General features: G+C 51.3%; 1 protein-coding gene across 2 annotated transcripts in view; it reads left to right on the plus strand.

The window, feature by feature from the left end:
* Positions 1-18,914, plus strand: part of AK8 (adenylate kinase 8) — a 122,056-nt gene that overhangs the window by 4,274 nt on the left and 98,868 nt on the right. Inside the window, exons 3-5 of one of the 2 annotated variants that reach the window (XM_063082610.1) lie at positions 4,823-4,872; positions 6,964-7,077; positions 16,523-16,591. In XM_063082610.1, the coding sequence (XP_062938680.1) occupies positions 4,823-4,872; positions 6,964-7,077; positions 16,523-16,591 (233 nt within the window). The remainder of the gene's footprint in view (positions 1-4,822; positions 4,873-6,963; positions 7,078-16,522; positions 16,592-18,914) is intronic. The other variant, XM_063082611.1, reaches the window with a different exon arrangement.

Consider the following 18,914-nt stretch of genomic DNA (forward strand, 5'->3'; position numbering starts at 1 on the left):
TAATAAATAAAGCACAGCACAGGGAAGGGAGATCATAGCAAAGGGAAATGACAGGAAATGCCAAGTCAAAGGTCAAAGTTAAAGTAAAAGCAGAGCAGAAAAGTGGAACAGGAGCGGAGTGAAAGCTGAGTGAGACGATCACAAAGTGAGGTGAGGCGAGGGCCCACGTGGGTCGCCCGCCATCCCTCCGGCCACTGCTGCCGGGACCCTTCGGCTCATTGTTTTCAACGTTACCCGATTAAATGTAAAGAGACTGTGAGAGATTCTTGCTTTCTCTTGGCCTCAGTTTCCTCATTTGTAAAATGGGCATGTTTGGTTAACCCAGATGGAGGCCTGCTCAGTGGTGGCTGCTCAGTGACAGCTGACAGAATGACAAGCACTGGTGCTCCCGCTGCCTGGGAGGGGGGTCGTGTTGAGTTTCCACTTGTGGAAATGTTGGAGAGATTTTCTTCAATTAAAAATCGTGCTTGATGATAATATAACCATTTGAACTCAGATCGATGGGGCTGTCCCGGCACTTTCCACTACTGGTTTGAAAAGCCTGCTTGGGGTGAATGTTCCATGCTCTGTGTTCCTAAACCATTAACCTCGAGGTTTGGCTAGGCCCCTGGCCTACAAATCCAAGAGCCTGAAGTTTGAGGCAGATTCCATCTTTTCTCCATGTTTTGATCTTGCTCCTCTATGTATGATTTAATTTTCAGTGTTGAACTATCCACTTCATGAGGATTCTGAAGTTCAAACATGATCTTTCTGGTTTGGATGCAAAGAAGCTGATGTTGGCTGGACGGCCACCTCCACTGCCACCTCCACCACTGCCAGGGCCACTTTCCATTCACTCGTGGGCTCTTGTCTTTCCGCAGGCTGCCCTGCAGGGAGCCTTTACTCCTTTCTGCATGTTATACCAGCTCTGCTGCTCTCAAGCAGGAGCAAGGAATCCCGACCGACTCTGTTTAACTTCTAGCTGAGGGCTGGCCCCGTCTGCCCTCCTGCATAGCTGGACTCAGACGCCCTCAGGGTGGAGAGTCAGCGGATCCCAGTAACCATGGTTTGAGGGAGTTAGTTTGTTCCCCATAGCCCTCAAACCCCACCCCCAGGCCTGGGACTGGCAGCTTTTATGGATGTTGGAATGTGTTTGTCCTTTGGCGCAAGTCTCAACCGCTTAAATGCAAAGAAGGGAGGGACGTTCAGGTGTTTCCCTTCCCTTGCCCGAGCCTCTGCGGACAGTGAAGCAAAAACGGGGGGGGGGAGGAGGAGCGGCAGGGGACACGACCTTGCTTTTGTGACTTTCCCAGGAGTGGGGAGAAGCCTGGACTCGGTTTAACCCAATCCTTACATGTTCTAGAAGAGTGTAGGAGGCTCGGAGAGGTCCCATGACATCCAACAAGCTTTTCTGTCCCACTAGGCTAGTGGGTCAGATTGTCGTGCCTCCTCCCAGCCTCAACCCTCTGCTCACTGGGCATGGCGTTAACTGCGACACACAGTGACATAGCCAGTGACTGGAGCAGAGGGAGGGAGGGCTCCGGACTCTTCCCGGTGAGCACGCACATGAGGGAACGAAGGGAGCCACAGTGCATGGGCTGGCAGCCCCTTCGCCGCGAGAAAAGCAGATTTAGTACAAAGTGAGCATTTACAGTAGCCCTGGGCAATATTAAAGCAGGCGATGGTGTATATAATGGTATGTTTCGTTTTTTATCAAACGTTTGTCCAAGAAAGCAGTGTATTAGAGCTCCAATACCTAAGGGTTTTCTTGTGAATTTTAAATCATGCTCCTAGTTAAACCTCAAAAGGATCTGTGGATGGAAAGGTTTTTTGATTTCCTTTGAAGTGGTTGGAAGAAGTTGATTACTCTTGGCAGTCAGCAGCCTTTTATGACACTGTTTATAAATAATTACTCATGAGCAGGGCTGGAGTTTCAAGGTGTTAGATTTTAAGAAACTGAAATTAATCACATAAATGTGTGCGAGAAATTAGGTGGGGAGAGAGACCGTGGATGTTCCCGTTTTAAAGTATTTTCATAGATGTGTACAATTTGGGTGCCACTTACAGGAACCTGAGAGGGGAGGGCTTCCCCTCCAGCCTTCCAGCCAATAACTTTTTTTAAGATATGAATGTGTGACTTGGGAGTCAGGCCCGTTCCCAAAATGCCCCTATCAAGGTGCATCTTCTGTCTCAGCCTCCTCAAGCCCTGAGCCTGTTGGGTCTGGCCCACGTCCCAAAGAACTTCAGTGGAGGCCTGTGGTGGGAGCCCTGGAGAGGCAGCAGAGTGATAGGTGTACCAGCAGATCCATGGTCCCCTGCTGCTCCCTTACCTTGACTTTGGCCAAGCAAGCATCGTCCCTTGGTCCAAGTGAACCCTCTACTTCATGGCCCCTCCCTCCCAAACCTTCCATGGCACCCAGCTCCCATCTCACGTCATCCTCTGATGACCAAGTGTCCCCCAAACCACCTCATTTCCAGACTTGTCCTGTAAGCAGTGTTTTTCACCTGCTATGGCTTCTCTGTCCCAGGTGGATGGCCCTAGAAGGTCTTGCTCTAGGTTACAGACCTAGAGCAGAGAATGGGCCACTGAATCCCTGCTCTGGCTCCCACCCCAGAAGCTTCCCATCTTCCACAGTGGCCAAGGCCTGGGCCTGCTACCTGAGCTTCACCGGTGAGGTGAGCCTAGACTCTGGATCATTGTCCAGGAGGTGCTCTCCCTGGGGGTGCTCAGGGCCTAGTTTCTGGGTGGCAGTGGTGGTGTGGCTCATGGCTGCCCAACAGCCCACATCTATCAGCAGCGTCATGGACACAGGCTGCACTGTCTGGAGCCTGCTATGGCAGTGCTGTTCCCCCAAACCACCAAGTGGTCTTAATTGGAGCATCATTCCTGGTGGGGTAGCCCTGGGCCTGGCTTCCCAGCCTGTGGGATTGTGTGTGCCATGCTGGCCTTTGAATAAACCCCTTCTTGACTCGGCTGCATTGGGTTGCTGTGGCTTATACTTGAGAATGCTGCCTGGCAGAGGGAGCCTTTTGTAAGGCAGTAGCAATGGTGGTGACGAAGGTAACAAACCCTCAGTGACCACAGAAAGAGATGGGGACAGCCGAGGAAGCCGCCCCTGGAGCCTGCTGCAGGTGCAGCTGTGTGGGTGGCTCCTCGCAGTTCTGCCTGCCGTGGGGATGGTAAAGGAGGAGAGACACTGTCCCCTCCCTCAGGGAGCCTGCTGTTCCATGGGGGACAGAGGTACCGCTGGCTTCTTGGCAGTGGCATGAAACTTCCCGAGGTGGAAGGCAAACACAGCAGCCACTTGATCGTGATCCTCCAAGGGGAGCAAGAGCAAGAATCTCAGAGGAGGTGGAGACGGGCACCTGAGGCGGGTGCTGAGGGGCTGGGGTGAGGACATTCCTGACTGGGAAATGACAAGTGCCAAGACAGGAATGTGGAAGGAACATCTACAGGAAGAATGAGAAACTCCCAAGCTTCTCACATTGAGGGAGAGGATTGTTCAGGCCTCCCAGGTGATTCTCTGGATCCCCAGCTAATCGAGGTTCTGGAGGGCAATGTTGTTAGGGTGACCAGGACATCCCAGCCTTCTGTGCAGGCCCTGCCCCTTAGGGTCCAAGGGAACTTAAAGGGACACAGAGACCTTCAGCCAGAAGAATATTGGGAGCTGTGTCCATCACACTGTGGTGGGCTGGAAGCACCCCAGCCCGAGCCTGACTTGGAGAGAGCAGTGTCTGGAACAGCTTACCAAGCTGGAGCATCCCAGCATTTCCCTGGCAGTAGCCCATGCTGCTGCCTTATGCAGGGCCTCCTGCCTCCAACATCCCTTGGCTCACGTCACAGCAGCAGGAAGGGCTGTGGGCTTCCAAGAAGCAAGTTTCCTATATTTCACATGTCACACATTTGCAAAATGAACCACATTTGCAAATGTGCAGAAATGAAGAACACAACAGGAGTTTCTAAAGCAAGTGCTTAGGAACACACATAAAAACCAAAGGAGCAGCGGAAAGCCTGGATGTGTGTGCCTGACGCTTCATGTCCTTGAGGAGAGAGCAGTTCCCTTGCCAGAGACGGGGGCAGAGGATGACCAACTCATCCTCTTTATCGTGGATTCATCTGTCCAGACACCACCTCCTGCTTCCTTCCTTTTAACCCAAGTGCACACGCCTTTCAGCACCTTTCTTTCAATGGTACTCTCTTTACTGATCACCAGCCCCTGCTCAATAGTCTGGTAGATGCTTTAGGAATCGTGCAGGGCCACGAACATTCCAGAACTGAGACTATAACCACAAAACAAGCTGCCGGTATTTTCCATTTGCATAGAAATGACATGTTTGAAAACAAAGCCTTTCCTATCTTGGGTTTTATAAATCTGGCCCATACACTCCAGGCTTTTCCCTGTCATTTCCTTCTGTAAAATGATGGGAATACCATTTGCTAAGTAAAAAGGCATAAATATAAACAAAAGCTTTGAAGGTCAATTTACATAAAATACAGCTTTATTTGAGAGAGCGTCCCCGAGACAAAGTCCCTGTTTAAAATGCTTTATGGTGTTTGAAGTCCCAATTGTTCTTGATATTTATTAGTTTGGCGAACGAGTTACTGTGTCCATGTCCCCTTGGAGATAGAAAAATAAACCATCTCAGTGATCACTTACCTCTCTAAACACTGAGAACATGTTCTCTGGCAAGAGCATCTCAGAGCCTCTGGTTACAAATGGCCGTGTCAATGTCAGAAAATGAAATCTAGGGAGAAGAGAAATAAGTACACCTGGAATGCCACGGACATGGGAGGCTGCTTTATCATCCCGAGTGGTGACATTCAAATCTTTTTATTCCACAGTGCCGAAGATTGTAATATTAGGTCCACCTGCCTCGGGGAAAACAACTATTGTAAGTGTATGATATTAAGTGTCGTGATGCTGTAATATCTCATTTATCCTCCAGAGCTGGAATGAGACTGTGCCACAGTGAATTTTCAGCATGACTGAAATTAAGATTCTGGTACAGAATCTTAAGATTCATTCTTAAAATTTTAATTAGGAACTATTTCAAACAATCAGAAAAGCACAGAAACTATATCATAGATATTCATGTGCCCAACTCCCAGATTTTGCACAAATTTCTCACTTTGCCATATTTGTTTTGTTGGCTCTCTCTCCACTTTAAAAAAGATACAACTTGAAGGATACAAGAAATACCTTGGACTGCCTCTCTTACCGTTTTTTATCTCTCCCTCTTTGGAGGCAACCCCTGTCCAGAAACTTGTGTTTTATTCTGTCTATGGCTTCAATCTTTAAGGTCAATCTTTTAAGTGCCAAAAATGTGTTAAAAGATGGAACTCTTTCTGCTTTTTCTTTTTTTTTTTTTTTTTTTTTTTTGTCTTTTTTGTGACCGTCACTCAGCCAGCGAGTGCACCGGCCATTCCTACATAGGATCCGAACCTGCGTTGGGAGCGTCACTGCGCTCCCAGCGCCGCACTCACCCGAGTGCGCCACGGGCTCGGCCCTCTTTCTGCATCTTAAAAGCCTGGCTAGCAAACATCAGTGAACGCTTCCTCAATGACTAAGTCACCGCTGTGGGCACTCATCGCAGGCTGGTCTGGCGGGGGGGGGGAGGCTGCTCTTCCAATAACTGGGAGCTTGCTTCATTCTGCCAAGGAATTAAGACAGCCGACCCTTGCACAAAACAACTTGCATCTGCTATGCTTTGAGAGTTAGCATAGCTGTTCTGTTTATCTGTCATCTATCTGTCCATCCATCCTTCTGTCTGTCCATTTCAGTCCTCAGTAGCAGGCTGTCAGCTTCCACTCCCTTCTGCAGCCAACCCACCCGAATCCAACCACTCTCACCGTTTTACTGTTAGAAACTGGGGCTTCCAGGCCTGCCAACTATCAGCATTACCAGGTGCCTTGGAAAATGCAGATTCCTGGACTCCCCACCAGACTGACCTCATCAGAATCTTCTGGGGTTGGGCCTAGCAAATGAGTTGCAAAATGCTCCCCGGGTGATTCTGACATGGGGAGCTGGGATAACAGACTCTGCATTCAGACAATCAAGCTTACCAAGAACTGTTTTCAGGAAGAGTCTGGTCGCTTAGTGTGATAAAGGGTCTTTGCCTTCGACATTTGACACTCTGGGGCCATCTGTGCTTCCTTCCACTTCTAGCTCTTCCCTGCCTGCTGGTAGGAATTTGCTGGGTAGAGCAGATTCAGAGCACAGAGACCAGCTTTTGTCAAGCCTCAGTGTCGCCGAGGCGATGGAGCTTGTCCTCCTTGTTAAGTCAGGCACTGACCCCTCTCAGCTGCTGTTTCAGCTACAAGCCTTTTGTTTGGCTAATAGGCTTTTGCTATGTTAAGATGGTATATAGTGAAATCCAAACAGGGCTCTTTCCTGATATTGTCACTGCTGTTTCCCAGCAGAAGGAACAGAGTTAAGGTTCACACCAACCTGGGGGACCTGGAAGGGCCTTCAGAATCATCCCATGCTGAGATGGTCATAAGCATAATTTTGGTGTTAAGAACATTTCATTGCATTATTAGTCCTTAAAACTTATTCTTCCCTTGTTGACCAGAATATATCATCTCCCAATCTTTAAGAATAAATGAACATTGAGTGTAGGTTGTGACCCATAATAGGTCTTGTCCCCACACTTCCTGTTCTAAACCCTCCTTGAGTTAAAAACTTGTGCACAGAGCTCAAAAGGTGCACTAGGGGCAGCTAAAGCACAGCCTGCATGTAGGTTTTCCAGTCCATTTAGAGCCAATGGCTGGTTGAGGAAGAGATGGCACGAGGCAGAATTCTTAGGCCAGGAGGTACTTCATGGGCTTGTCTCCCTTGGTGGCCTTCCTCCAGCCAGAAATATGTATCTTCCCTGCAGCCAACCTTTTCTAGTAGAATATGGAAGGACCTGGGCATTTTAAGGAAGTTCTTCTTAATGCATTTGTTGTTTTTACTAAAATTTTCTTCTCTTTCCTTTCTTCAGGCAATGTGGCTTTGCAAACATCTAAACAGCAATCTCCTCACCATGGAAAACTTGGTAGCAAGAGGATTTTCCCAGGTGACTGCCGAAGCCAGAAAGCACTATCAGAGAGTCAAGGTAGGACTGGCCCTGGGGACAGGGCTGGGGACAGAATGAAGGTGCTTCCCAAGCCCACCCCCGGCCCCTCGCTGCTCACATGGCTGGTTTCCATTTCCTTTCGGGTTAAATGAAAGAAAATGCTGGGGCAGAATGAGAAACAGGCGGGGTGTGATGGAAGGAAGGAGAGAATTCTTGACGAAGGCCCATATCCTGGTGGGTACTGTGGGGGGAGGTTAGTGTGGTTGGAAAGGATTCTTAATAGTGAGGGAGGCTGTTTCGTCCCAATGGAGTGGTCCAGGCTTGCTCCTTTTCTTCTTAGGGTCAGCTGAATAGAGGGGGCAGAGGCAGGACCGTGGTCTCCTCCAGCACGTGGCATTCCTGGTGGCCTCCACCAGGACGTGCAGGGCTGAGCTGGGCTGGGAGTTCGAAGGGCAGGTGTCGGGCTGTCTCCACAGTGGAAAACCCCCCACAACCCCCATGTGCTGCATCTCGGGGTTGTTTCCCTCCCACCCCCCAGGCTCCCTGTCCTGCCCTCTGGCCCCGCAGTTCCCATTGCTGGGGTCCCTCTCACACACATCTGTGGGGGCATCCCAGGAGGACTGGATGTTCTGGTTTTTTTGTTTTTGTTTTTGATGGCTGGCGGGCATGGAGATCTGAACCCTTGACCTTGGTGTTATAACACTGAGATCTAACCAAGTGAGCTAACCAGCCAGCCTGGATGTTCTCTTTCTAAAATACCACCAGCCCTATATTTGCAAATATCTTTTAAAGGGAGATATAGGGCTTGATCACGTTGTTGCTCTTCAGTACAAATAAAAACCCAAAATACTTCTTCAAAATTCCCTTTGGGGCATAGGCAGGGATGTGCCCCTCCGGGCGTTCTTCCCCGAGACCCAGGCTGTGTCTTGTTTGTGAGGGAGACCGCTGAGGGTGGTGAGAGTGCTTGTGCTTGCTGAGCGCTCAGTGCCTGCAGGGCACATGCCAGGCCTCCCTGCTTCTAAATCCTGAGGCCGACAGACAGAGCCAAGGCCTGTTGATCGAGGCTGAGGATGTCCATTGCTTAAACGCCGGAGCGCAAGCGTCCTGCACACACATCAACTGACAAGTTCATTGCCAGGCAGATCCAGGAGACAGAAACACACATGACATCTGATGGCACCTTCAAACTTTTGAACTTCAGTACAGATTAAAGTCAAGTACAGCAGATAAAGACAATTACCCAATTTGACAAAAGTTGAGGGTGGTGGTGAAAGAGTTCAGGGCATGATCCACTGGGGTGAGGTGGGGACTCTAGTGCCCCCTGCCCTGGTGCCCTGACCATGAGCTGGGTAAGAACTCGGGGTGTCCTTCCAGTCTCCCTAGAGACTGGGGCTGAGGGCTGGTTGCATTCTGTCTGCATCTTCATCCAGTGGGCAAGGTCTTTACCACAGGCTTGTGGGGCTCCTGCTCCTCCAAGAAATTGAAGGTGAGTTTCCAGGCCTGTGGGCCACCAGTGAATGGTGGCTGGTAGGATAATTCTCATGGCCAGACCTTGGTCTCAAGCAGCAGGAATCCACCAGGCTGCCCAGGGCAGAATGAGGACCTGAACGGGGACACAGTGACCCCAGGGACCTAGATAGACGAAGCACCCAGCTGTTTGGCTCCGCAGCCAGAGATCGGCAGCCACCCCTGTCCTCTCTGCACCTCGGGACACTTCATCAACATCTCCATCCTCCCTGCAGTTTCCTCTTCCTCCTCTCTTCCGTCTTGGCATGTTCCTGGCTCGTGTGTCCTCAGTTCAAACCACCTATAGAGGCAGCTCAGGGTTAAAGTCTCAGGAAAGGAGATCTTCCCAGGCCAGCTGGTCAGGGGTGCAGAGGGGGCTGGGCAAGAATGTGGCTGTGAGGGCCCCTGGTAGGGGTAAGGCAGTGCTCAGAGAGGAGGGGCAGGACTGAGGCGACTCCCAGCCCCAAGTCTGCCTGTGACAACAACTTGATGGAGAAGGAAAACGCCACTCAGCAAGATTAGCCCTCCATGAGGCGGTGTCCTCTGATCCGCTCCCACAGTCTCGCAGGAGTCGGATCGTGTGGTTACAGCCTGGGGGGGACACCAGCTTTTGGGGGTGGGAGTACGGTTTTAGAAAGAAAGTGGTTATCTCATTCTCTGCAGAAGACAAGACTGTTGGGCTGGGGGAGGCAGGCTTATTTCTAGGCTAAAGATGCTTTTATTGGGTTCATAAAATTCAACAGAGAGGAGGGAGTTTCAGGAAATTCCTCCTGGGTTTCATTACACTAATTATCAACATATTTCAGACCACATCCTTGAAGTGCTTTCAAGGGTGTCTTGTTGGGGTTTCTTGGTTCAGAAGCATCGGTGGAGGGGGATGAAAGGCAAGGACGTCAGGCCTAATCAAGGAGTAAAAGGTTCTGAAGAGCCGAAATGGGTGCATGTTGGGGCTCGGCTGCGCGTGGCCGTGTCTACAGATGGCCGCCTGCCAGGCCAGGCCTCTCATTAAATTGTGTGCTGATTTAAAGTCTTTACGGCTAGTTTTGCAAGTAGCGATAATACCTTCAAACGCCTCATTTTCTCCTGCTAATTTTGGCTCTGCCCTATTAACCAATACATCCCCATTTTAGGCGTTTCCAAATGGTTTCCAAAATACTTCCAAATTACCTAGTGTATGCCAAGCGCTATTTTGCAGTGCCAGGGGAGCGCCAAAGGTGAATTCCTTCTCTTTGTCCCTGCGAACTTCCAGCCCGTGGGGAAACCGAGGGTACCGTAAGACTAAGCACAAGGCAGGATATGGGAGCCAGGAGGCCTCATTCAATCAGTTAATTGAATTGGCTTGGTTGACTAATTCATCTCCAAATTCATTTAGATTAATTCTGAGCTGTAGGCTGGGAAGGGGGTACAGGCTGCAAGATTTAGGGGCCCCGTGGAGCCCTAACCACAGTCACACGGAGCAAAACCTTCCTAAAGGGCATAACTGTGATGATCCAAAGGAGAGCCTGGAATCAGACAAAGTGTCAGGAAACCCACAGGGGCAGGGATGCCCCTCAGGATACTGGGGATTCAAGGCGACCAGGGATTGGAAACAGCTTTTTTATTTGTTCATTTGTAACTGTTTATTATGAAATATTGTAAAACTATCCAGAAGCCGTGAGAATGATATGAGAACCCCCACGGACCCCTCCCGCCTCAGCTGCTGAGTTCACGACGGTGTAGCTTCAGGCTGTGCCCGCACCTACCCTCTGCTCCTGGATGATATTAAAGCAAACCCAGACAGCTTTTCATTTCATCCACAGATGTGTTAGTCTATACCTACTGAGAGACTGAATGCGCAAGTGGACAATGGCCAGACTGTATATAAAAATAGAACTCTGACCCACAATCTGCAGCAACCGGCCCAGGAAACCAACCCATCACCCACAATAACCAGCCCAGGAAGCCAGCCTACTGTATAGTCAGACTCGGAGGACGTCAGACTGCTGTCTCCACCAACAATCCAGGAAGCTGAACAATATCCCCTGTAACAATCAGCCCCAGCCGGCCAGGACTTGATTAATAACTGATAGCTTCCTTAATTTTTATCCCCACTTCCAGCTTAGGACCAGCCAGAGAAAACCAAACATGCTCCCCGAACCATTCCCCTAGGCTGCCCTGCTCCTAGTGAGCCGCTTGCAGCCTCCATCAGGGCACACCTGGAGCCTTCTCTTTCCTCTTCTAGAAGCTTCCGCACTCTTCTGCCTGCCTCTGAGTCTGCAGATGCAAATGATGGTGGCCAACTCCCTGGACACAGCAAGCTCTGAATAGATAATAGCCTTTGCTTGCCTTATTTGGGTGGTCTTAGTTTATTTCCACACTCCAAAAGATAAGGGCTCTTTTTATTACACACACACACACACACACACACGCACGCACACGCGCACGCGCACACGCACACACACACACACACTATCACACCTAGAAAACTCACCAATGATTTGATCAGTTTCCGGTCAGGGTTAAAAATCTCCTTGAGGAGACAGCTTTCTGGTGGCCCCTGGGCCATCCCCCCTCTGGGGTGTGGACACCTCCTGCAGTGCACTGTTCACAGCCCCTCACGGCTGATGCTCTGATCCATCAGACTCTTCTGGCTCAGAGCCGGAAGAGTCACTGCGGCTCTGATGGCTGCCGCTGCTGCCACCAGGCAACCCCAGCCGAGGCCATTGGCTGGTGACTGGCACAGTGGTCAGTGTGGTTTGTTTAGACACTGACCCCACAGATCTTCCTGGAGGAGGTCAGGGACCCACAGACACGTGAAAGCCAGCGAGAGTCAAAATGACTCCAGTCCTCATGCTGAACACCATAAGAGGGCCATGGCTTCCAACAGTACTGCTGAAGCCCCCATCTTTCCTTCTCGTTGCAGTGGCTCTAGCATCTCCTCCACAGCCCTGTCCCCTGCTCAAACGCCCCTCGTGGGACCCCAGCCCAAGGCCACCCTGCTCCCTCTCCTACTCTTTATTAAGCTAGTTGAATTAATCTCTTTTGCTGAATCCTTTTCCCTCATGTGCTTTCCCTGGTCCTGTCTCTAAGCCCATAATCCAATTCACCATCACCAACACCACAAAAAGGCTCCGGTGCAGGCCCTGGGGACGAGATGGGGAGCAAGGCTGGGGCTGAGTGAGGCCAGCCAGGAGCTCAGGGTGCAGAATTTCAGGAGGCCCCCACGCTCAGGTGCTGACCCTGTACGTGCATGAGCCTGAGATTCCTACTGTAAAAAAAGCCTTATTACTGAAATCACTGCAGAAAGAACATGTATTTGCAAATTTGCAACGGCCTAATCCAGAGGTTCTCAGCCCTGGCAGCATATTAGAATCACCTGGTGCGTGTTTAAAAAAAAAAAAAAATCCATACCTGGGCCGCAAAGGATGCATTTAGTCCTAATCCGTAGGAGTAGTGCCATGTATTTGCATTTTTTAGAAAATGTTCCTGATTCTCTCCTGGGGCTCCTGGGGCCCCTGAGACCTCGGCTGGAGCAGAGGGCCCCCAACCACCACTGTCTGGGCAACCAGGCCTGGCCACCAAGGAGCCAGATCCAAAAGCCCCCGGGGGCTCTGAGATGGGGAGCCAAGGGCCTTAGCCCTGCCCGCCCCCCAGCATCTCAGAGTGTAATCACTAGACAAGAGCATTTCTTTTTTTTTTTTTTTTTTTTTGTCTTTTTCTTGACCGGCACTCAGCCAGTGTGTGCACCGGCCATTCCCATATAGGATCTGAACCCGCGGCGGGAGCGTCGCTGCGCTCCCATCACTGCACTCTTCCGAGTGCGCCACGGGCTTGGCCCAGACAAGAGCATTTCTATGGGGTGTGTAACTCATCTGCTCGTGTCCTTCACCCAGTTTCTGCTTAGATTTTTCTACCTCATTTTAAGAGTTCTTTTATCATTAAGGATGTTAATGTTTTTGTGAAATTTGTCCCTATTGACATAAAAATAAGAAAAAATAAATAAATAAGATTTTATATTAAAAAAAATAAAAATAAAAAAACCCTCCCCAGGGAATTCTAACATCAGCCGGCTGCGAACCCACCAAGCCGCACCCCCCTTATCTCATTGCAATGATGACTTTTCCAGCACAATTACTCCTAGGTCAAGGTGTCTTCGGAATCAACTGTTCAGTAAAGCAAAACAGCCTGTGTTTGTTGAATGAATAAATGACCCAATCTTTGAAGACTGGCCAGACACAAAGAAGTAGGGACGCCTTCCCAAGGCTGGGTTCTTCCAAACTTCAGTTTTCCATCCTGTTTAAAAATTCTAGATCTGATGTGGCCCAATGTCCACAAGTGCTCCAGCTGCCCAGAGTCACCCTTTTCTTCAATATCCAAATAAAAGGACCTGCACCCTCATCCCGCCTCTGTCTGCACAAGGAACATAGTCCCCTCCAAACAGTTGTGAGAACTGGGAAACAGCCCATCAGCTCTTGCTTCCGAGTCCCACTGGACGTCTCCAGTACCTCTGGCCACTCCACCTCGGATTATAGCCCAGATCGGCCTGAGGTCCAGTCACCCGGGCTCCTTTTAAAGTTCATTGGCTTTTTTCCATTCCAGGGTCTCTCTAATCACCTCCCTCCATGGGCCTGTCTGGAGCCACATTGTGGGGTCTGCTCTCTTCCTTCAAATACTCTTCTCCTCGCCCCTTCCTTCTCTTATCCCATCCCCCAAATCTCCTGTCTTCCCCTTCCAGACTCTAGGAAGACAGTTCCTGCCATCTCCTAACCTGCTCTGACAACTCTGAGAAGCAGCAGAAACTTTGAAATGAGAGTTGTCTTTGAAGGATTCTCTGATCAGTTTCTTGGGGAGCTCAGGTCCAAGTACAGGGCTTCCCTCCCCTACCAGGAGCCCCTTTAGGGAGAAAGAGGGTGGCGATGGGATAGACCAGGCCATCGCAATGTTTCCTCTCCCCACTTCACTCCCAAAGTTCATACTTGGGACCGAAATGCTCTTGACTTCTGAGTGTCACCCGCCAAGGTGACGTGAGGACATTAGTGTCCCTGAGAATGGGGCCTCTGTCATCACAGTGTGAGGAAGCCCAGGCTTGGAAAAGTTAAGTGACACCCAGAGGGCAGAGCCAGGGTTAGAATCTCCACACTTGTTGCCTCTTAGCAAAACAGTAAAGATCAAGACTTTTCTCTCAAGGGAGGAGAGCAGATCAGTGATTCTGTCTCTGGGTCCCAGGAAGCCACAGAAGCCCACACTGGGAGCTGGAAGGGGAAGAGGAAAAGCTCCAAATTGGAGCAAACGCAGCAGCTCCTGTCCCTAAGGGGAGGGAAGTAGGCTGGATGCTGTGGTGCCAGCCGGCAGGGACGAAGGGCCGGGGGCCTGTCCCTGGGCCTGGGCCTTCTCAGTGACCAGCAGCGGCCTCTCTGAGCTCCATCCACTTGTCTTTGATTCTCCCAAAAAAAACAGGCTTTGGGGAGCTGCGGTGGGGGAATGTGGCTGAGCTCTAGAAGGAGGATGCCTACTTGCTGCAAAGACAGTTTGGCAGGGCTTCGAGGAGCAGCCCCCTGAAAGCCCCTGCTGCTGATGTGACACATCAAAGCTGGCATCGAGACAGCACAGTAGTGGGGAGCACTCCGGAGAGGCTGCGCTCAAAGCCACCGTCCCCTCCCCCACCGTGCGGGCTGCAGGGGGTGCTGCGCCCCACCCGGACCTGCCGACTTTCAATCCGTGTTCTTTGACTGGCTGGCACCCCCCTGGGTCCCCCGTACCTGTTTGAATGCTGCCTCCTGAATGGGTGTTTTCAGGGAGGGAAGATGAATCTCGGGAAAATGGCCTCAGGATGTCAGGAGGGGACGATGTGGAGGGGAGGAGCAGGCTGCTTCTTGCCCAACCCTGTCTAGCCGGCCTGCAGAAGCTTCCCTGGATACCTGGGAGGAGAGGGCACTGGCAGAAAGACACCTTCCCTGTCAGGCAGGGACTCTCCACCCCTACCCCAGCTTCTCTGCACCTGCTGCCCTGTTCCCTCTCTCCAGGGTCTTTCCTTTGAATTGTTCTGTGTATGAGCTGGCCCAAGTCTGTTCACTGAGCACAGATGGATAAGTTCTTTGGGGGTAGGAAAATGGCAAACTCAATAGGTAGAGGTGGTTGAAGGCTATTTAGTACCCCCACCCTCACCACCAGGACATAATGAAAGCACAGCGTGGACAATTTCTGCCACGTGCACACTTATTAAAGCACCATTTCTAAATCAGCAGGCCCTGAAGGGCTCACACAGCCTGCTCGAGAAGCTCTGTGTTGCCCCAGCTCGATGTCTCTTTAAGTTCCCCAACAGCACTCAAGTCAGACACAACAGCATTCCAGAGGCAAGATCTGGTCACTCGGAGCCCTCGCAAATGTATATTCTAGAGTTAAATATTAAGACTTTTCTTCAGCATCACTAGAATATTGCAGGGCTGCCACTAGCCGTAAGGACACTTTAGGAAATTAGGAAAAGGTGCTTGTCCCCCTGGGCCTGCATGGCCCCACTCTAGCATCTCCATCTTGGTGAAAGGAGTGTGAGGTAGATCTCCCCTGCCCTTTGCCCCCTCAGCTGGGCACTTTGGTATGACACCCAGCAGCACACCTGTGCGGCCACGGCCAACACCAGGCAGAAGCCCCTCCCTGCCATTCCTGGGAGGCTGATTTGGCCCTGATGTAGCTTGAGATGTGTGGTTTGGGGCTGGCCTGGGGGGGTATCTCCTGTGGCAGAATATTTTGGGGGCTGGGGGTAGCACTAGCGCTTCGTGATCTCGGGTCAAGGGGACTTTTGGGAGTGGGTTTTCCAGGGGCATTGGTGGCTCTGGGGAGCTTGAGGCTTGGTTGGTAAGTTCAGATCAGACTTGGTTTGGAAAACGGGGGTATGGGTTTTGGTCAGAGAAAGTTCAGGAGAGAGAAAGCAGAAGGAAGGCCGTCTTCAGCCTCCTCCCATGTGCGTTCCCACTGGAATTTGTTTGTCATTCCCAAGCCTGGCAGGGCTCTGTCTAGACGGCTTGGGTCCAAGTCCTGCCTCTGCTCCTCCCTGGCTCTGTGACCTTGGGGAAGTGGCTTGACCTCTGTGAGGCTCCGCTTCCTCATCTATAAGAAAGGGGTAAACGCAGTACAGATGGTACAGGCTGTCACAGAAATCAAATGACGTCATGCGTGACACCGTGCCTGGCGCATAGTACAAACTCAGCAAATGGTAGCCCTCATTATTACTACTCATTGAGCGAATTAAGGAATTTGAGGTTTTATTAAATCACCAGTCAGCAGGGCTTCCTATGTCCTTGACACCATTTTGGTGCTGGAGCAGTGGTCTACGGGTCAGTATTTAATAATCAGCTCTCTGGGGAAGAAAGCCCTTATTTGTAGCGTTTGTCCAATTCTGTGGTGTAAACACTCCTACCATGGCCAATTTCAAGTTACCGACGTGAGGTCACTGAACGTGGAATTGGGAAGAGGTGTACACATTCAGCTCTCACGTGCCTGTGCAAGACAGTCCCTCCCACACACCGCTGTCTGGGGTACAATGGCAGTAACACACGGTCCCTTTTCCTTAAGGAACTTCGCAACCCATTGAGGACATGGACGTGTGGGCAGGCCATTAGAATGCCGAGTGGTTAGTGCAGTAAGAGAGTTGGCATCCAAGATTACAGAGCACGGGAAGCAGCCCCCACCCCGGCCTGGGAGGGTCAGGGAGGGCTTCCTGCAGGCAGCGGCGCACGCTTGGGGCCGAGCTCTGAGGGAAGCCTACAGTTACTCAGGCGGAGTTGGGGAGGGAGTTCTGGGCACGGGCACAGGACAGCAGGAGAAGAAAACTCAGGGAAGGGGGTGGGACAGCAGAGGCTGGAGGAAGGGCAGGGGCCAGATGGTGGTCCTGGACTTTATAGAGGCCACGGGGATCCATCAAGGATGCTGCCAGGTGTGTGCCCTTTTGAGCTTCACGCTGCAGGTTCGGGCCCTCATCCTGTGTGTGTTGTCTTTCCTTCAGACAGTCCCCAGCAGGCTGCTCATCAAACTGATCCAGGACCGGCTGGCTGAAGAGGACTGTGTCAAGCAGGTAAGATGCCTGCGTGGTGCCAGCTCGGGGCTCCTAGTGAAAGGGGGGCTCTGGTACCAGGATGTGGGGGGGCTGGGGGCACGCGTTCACGTCCAGGTGCAGAGATGACCGGAGGCACACAGAGAAGGTGAAGCAGGCGAACAGGAGCTTGGTGCAGGTCAGCCTGCAGATGTGGACTTCACCTTGGGAAAGAGCTGGCCCACTCACAGGACAGCGCTCCGTGAAAGGCCAGCTGCAGAAGTGTGGGACAGTGAAGGCAGCCAGCAAGCTGTGCTGAAGTGCCTGGGGACTGGCAGCGACAGGAAGCCATTACACCCCTGGATCTGGAGGGGCAGGGAGGGGTGGCCTAGAGCCGTGGCTGCCATAGGGAGGTGGAGGATAAACCACAGTGCCGGGGCAGAGGGAGACCTGGGGGGTACAGACTCTTGCCTCCTGTCCTTCAGTCTCCTGCCGGTGCCTGCTCTGGCCTGGCCCAGCGAAGCCAGAGGCAGGAGTCCGAGTGAAGCAGTCCATCCTGGCCAGCCTCCCGGGGACCAAGGAGGGTGGGGAGGGCAGGGACGGCTCTAGAGGGGCACCAATGGCACTGCCGTAGGGGGGCTTTACACACATGAACCCTGCTGGGTCGGCGCTGTTACCTCCGGCTGTTACAGATGAGGAAACCGAGGGTCGGCCACGTGCAATCTGCACGTCTTCTCCCAGTCTGCCACTGGTCTGATCATCCTCTTAGCAGTGTCTCTCACAGAGCAAAAGTTCTTAATTTTAATGGAGTTCAATTTATCACTTATTTGAATATTTATTCCATTTTAATCTATCTCTTGTGTTTTTTTACTATCTCTCTTTGCGTAGTTTTTTTTTTAGTGGATGCTCCAGTGATTACAATTACCTTTTCACCATTTATTTGGAGTCAGTATTTTACAACTACAAGCAGCGTGTACAGTCGAGGCCCCTTTACTCTCCTTTATGTTGTGGTTTTCTCGTGTATTACACTACAGTCATGCGCCACTTAACGACGGGGATATGTTCTGAGAAATGCGTCATTAGGTGATGTAGTCCCTGTGCACACATCACAGACTGCACTTACACAGCCCAGATGGCATAGCCTACCACACACTTAGGCTATGTGGTATAGCCACCCTAGTATAGATACACAATACATAAATGAAGACCATGGTTGTGTTCTAATAAAACTGTATTTACAAAAACAGGCGGCAAGCCAGATTTGGCCTGGGGGCGCTGTAGTTTGCCAATCCTCATTCTAAATAATCCTTTGATATGATCGTTAAAACATTTCTGCCCTTTCTCTTCAGCTCTAAATACAAAGCAAGCTTGCACCCAGGAATATTGGAAGAAAGCTGGGCTTAACCACAGACTCTCAGTTCAGCTAAGTTCCCTCCTTGTCACTGGCTCCCAAGAACACCTGACTCCATGCTGCATGCTCCAGTTGAGTGCCCATTGTAGGCGCTGGCTGCATGGTCCCTGCTGCTGGGACCCTTTCCCTGCAAGCCCACACCCTCCTTCTCACTGACCCCACTATGCGCACGATGGTCCCATCTGCCTTGGGCTCGTCATCTACTGGAACAGAGCCGCTCGTGACCAAAACAAGGCCGACTGAGAAGGGCTGGGATGGGGACCACAGCAAAGTGTAAAGGAAAACCCGGGCCAGGGGAGTCGGGTTGTAACAGAAGCCACCAGTGATGGGGACTGGGGCAGACTGTGGAGGGACCGTCGGAGGCTGGGGAGGGGCAGCCAGAGGTGAGGCAGGGCCAGAAAGTCCAGCCCCCACCCCGACTCCATCCTCTCAGTTCATCCAACCTCAGGGCACCTTTTCAGTCGGTCACCCTGTTAAAGGTTTTCCACCTCTTTGATTTGGGAAATGCCCAACCAATCATTTGTCAGGGAATAAAGGGGAGGGAAGAGCATCCTATGCGACTGGAAATGGGCCGGCACTTTCCCGTTCAAAATGCTCTATGCCTTAATCCATAATTTATTATGCATTTGCCAAGTCGAATTAAACTCTTGCATAGCAAATCACCAGGCTGGCAGCACTCGAGTCTGACTCCCTTGTCTTCGATCTTTAAAGCTAAGCTGTGTTCTCCTGTCCGTCAGCCATAGCTACTCAGCACATTCGGCCACATACAGAGGGGTGTTGCTCCTTGGGCATAAGTGTACCCGAGTCACCAGGACTGGAACCCCTCGGCAGGGCTGGGGACTGTGTTTAAAAGCACAGCTGGACACAGCCTTACATGTCAGGTGGTGGTTTGAATTCAATATGCCAAGAGCTCCTGGAACACAGACTCTTCAGTGTTGGTTCTAAACACAGGGA

Source organism: Cynocephalus volans, chromosome 17 (genome assembly GCF_027409185.1).
Source record: "Cynocephalus volans isolate mCynVol1 chromosome 17, mCynVol1.pri, whole genome shotgun sequence".
Lineage (NCBI taxonomy): Eukaryota > Metazoa > Chordata > Mammalia > Dermoptera > Cynocephalidae > Cynocephalus > Cynocephalus volans.